The sequence below is a fragment of the Apostichopus japonicus genome, chromosome 9 (assembly GCF_037975245.1).
Source record: "Apostichopus japonicus isolate 1M-3 chromosome 9, ASM3797524v1, whole genome shotgun sequence".
Lineage (NCBI taxonomy): Eukaryota > Metazoa > Echinodermata > Holothuroidea > Aspidochirotida > Stichopodidae > Apostichopus > Apostichopus japonicus.
In genome coordinates this window covers 15,869,736-15,873,215 of record NC_092569.1, presented here as the reverse complement: position 1 = coordinate 15,873,215, position 3,480 = coordinate 15,869,736, and the positions used below count along the sequence as shown (strand labels likewise).

The following is a 3,480-nucleotide window of genomic DNA, read 5'->3' as shown; positions in this document are numbered from 1 at the left end:
AAGTGTAATGGCCACAGTAATGTGTTGAAGGTTATTAGATCTGTGAACTTTGGCCCTATGGCGTCAATAGTCACGCAAGCGCAACCAACCCATGTTTTTCAGCGCCATAGTCCATCCTTTTTAATATATTAAATCTGATTGAGCGTATTCTAACGACTGATCGGTCTGTGTGAGTTCACACGGGCGATGTTGAAATTACGTAATATATCATGCTGCAGCTTCCAAGTAACAATATTGGAATACCTGCGTACGGTCGATATAACTAACGATGGTAGTAAGTTATAAACATACACATGGTATAACGAACATGGTTGCAGGTTATCTTGTGAGGAAACGTGTGTGACGAAGGGAGGGGACGAGGGCCCCGTAGCGATAACAGAAAGCAAAATGATAGGATAATACTTTAGACGCAATTGGCTTGTATAAATTTGAGAATTCCGGTCAATTACGGATGAACGTCAACCGCGAACTGTTTTAACTGAGTCTTAAATGCACTTTGTAACTTTCGACCAATATTTTCTTTGGCCACCAATGTCATTGGAGGGGGGGGGGGGGCGAGACATTTGACTGAAGGGGGGGGGGGCGAGCTTCCAAAACTCGCCCCGCTGGTTACTATACTTTAGGGATATAAACACAATGAACCTATTAAAGACACATATATGATCCTGTTCCAGTTGTTTATTCATATTCATTGCATTTGAAAGGTTAATTAGTTTAGATACTTATTGCAAATAAAGGAATTTTCAACAATGTATCTGAAGATTTATGAAGATTTATTGTTTCTCAATCTGTGACTCACATTTGACCAATTATTATAACCCATTAAAGTTTTCTTGAGAGGTTAAAATCCTCGAGGATGGTACATAATTTCATATATTTTTTTTCAGATACTACCAAGTGCTCGTTTCATCCAGTTGATTTGAGTTTCTCATAAAAAAAAGTTATCTATTCATTTTACTACTCATTTTTCCACAATGGTTTCGAGGAAATCACATGACAGGCTATCCGTCATCAACTCAAGAGGATGGTCGAATTTTCATTACAACGAACTGGGGGTGTAGTATAAACTATTATAAATGGAGATCATATCTCCGTTGCCTCCATTGTAGACACCATTGAGGTTGCCAAGCGTACAAAATGACTTGCAGCTACTGCTGTATTGGAAATAATAGCAATAGCTATAACTATCACAAATAGTGCACCAAGTGTTCGAGTGCCACCAGCCGCTTTTGTGCTTCTCTGCGCAGTTGAAGGTTTCGCATTCGTCATTGTCTCGTTCATGCGTGCTGAATTGTTTTCCTTTGTTACGATAGAGGTTATTACCTGTGATGGAAAACAGCAAGAAACATCCGTGGTTAATACTTGGTAGTTAAACAATAGACATAGTATCCTGTTTTATATTTTGCAAACCTTTTCTTGGGACATAAAATAAGTTTTACAGTACACTTTGAGTTAAATACTTCATGAGTTGATTTTTTCTTTATTGTCCTTTCTTTTAATCAGGTTTTCTTCTCAATATAGGTGACCATTGAATTGAATTTAAATGGATGATGTTTACTAAGAAAACTAGGCTTGTCTGCAGGAACTAGTATTGTCTAATTATATTAAATATTATGATTAAATTAGTCAATATGTGTTTGGTTGTAAATGAGAACTAAATCTTAGGCTTTCCTCTAACTAGTTTTTAGTTATTATTTTCACATTGTAATTGTATCTATTTCTTAGGTTGTATTTGTCTTCAAACAAGGTGTGTGGCACTTCTTCGTATAATTGTTTCACAGATCTTGTAAGAAACATTATTCTGTTAGTAGTATGCGTTTACTGGAAACCTTCGTTCTCTGTTAATGGTTCTGTGAAGATATGTGGTCGTATTTTTCTTCCATGATATGTCATGTCCTTAGACTGGTGCTTGCTCATTCCGCACATATTCTTTTTCATCGGCTTGTCAGACTACTTTAATATTTTGTAAATGATACCACCGGTATCCAATTGATAAGATGATACAATAATATCTAACACTGTACTGTTTCTTTAAAGTAACGGGTCCAGATGGGACGATATTTTTTTGTCATTGTGAAGATCACTTACTCAAATCCTGTCCGCGACAAAACCTTCTTTGCGCATCAAATATTACAACACCAAAACTGGTGAATGTAAAAATGGTTCTTCACATTAGTTATAAACTTGATTATTATCTCGTATATACAACCGTAGAAATTTTGTGCGTGAATTTTGAAAAGAGGGTGAGGATGGGGAGGGGGGTGTTTCATCAAACCTTCTTTGTAAGGGTTTCTGTACTTTTTACAGATTTTGTAGGTAATATTTAATATCAAGATGTGTTGAAACCTCGGCGACCATTTTCGCATGAAGTTTATTGTGAACATACTAGGAACTTTAACTTGACCTAATATCCAAGGCAAGGCTCTAATATCAAACATGTAACAAACCTGTATTTCCACTGTGATTGCCCAGTTTATTCATTGTGTAGTTGGTACTTTCAGACTCGATTTGAAATTCTGTATACTCAGCATATTTAGCCGATCCACTAGAAGTAGTGATGTCAAAGCGAAGCTTGTAGTTTCTTTGGTTCGTCAAGTAATGAAGCTTTTCATTTCCTAGCCATAAGTTCCTGCTGTCACCAAACCCGTCCTTGTACGCAGCCCAGTTTTGATCAAAACTCGTAGAGCCATCAGTACGACGTTGAAACACCTGAAAAGATAGCAAGTAAATATAATAAAAGAAAGATAATGATGAGAGTCGTGAAGCATGCTAGCAGACAAACTTAATTTAAGACACAACGCACGAATATATATTGATAGAATACTATTTCAGTAGACATATGTAAGACTTTTCTTTGTTTTTGTTTACTTTAGGGGGTGGGCAATTTTAGGATTGTCACACATTGCTTCCGCTAAAGCAATTTCGATACACTGAATACCTGGTGAGGTATTATTAAAGTGCAACCAAACCGAAAACAGAATCTTGGACTTTGACTTGTGCATTACCGTCTACAATATACTTAATCAACAAAAACTCACAAAAGCATACTTGAAATATTGATATTGCTTCATTCAAGACTTACAGTCCATCCTCCGTTGTTTTCCATTTTGCAAGATACGTTGAATGGTAAACCAGGCCATCCAGTAGGCATGATTGTATAAACCCCATCTTGTCTTTGTCCAGCGTCATAAACTTCCTGACAGTCTGTATACAATAACTCGCGAGTTTCACCGTCACCTTCGTATCCATCATTAACAATAACACTTTCGTACTTCATTCTCGACATCACACACAGCATTGGTATCACATCTGTAGCCTTCACAGATCAGTCGGTTATTGCTACAGGAACACTTCTGGGTGCAGTTATCGTTAACGTATGTTTTTCCATTCTAAAACAGATCATATGTAAAATTTTAGGTTGGAAGAAAAAAATAGTTGTCAGATAAAATTTAATTCTGTGCTCAAATATCCATAAGAAAT

At 36.6% G+C, this 3,480-nt stretch overlaps 1 protein-coding gene across 1 annotated transcript; it reads right to left on the bottom strand.

Annotated features, from left to right (window-relative positions):
- Positions 1-1,039: 1,039 nt before the first annotated feature.
- Positions 1,040-3,277, bottom strand: LOC139973898 (fibrinogen-like protein 1). The gene is made up of 3 exons (XM_071980784.1): positions 3,083-3,277; positions 2,448-2,709; positions 1,040-1,323 (listed from the first exon to the last, which is right to left on the bottom strand). Exons 1-3 carry the CDS (start codon positions 3,275-3,277, stop codon positions 1,040-1,042), a joined length of 741 nt encoding a protein of 246 aa, XP_071836885.1.
- Positions 3,278-3,480: the final 203 nt, after the last annotated feature.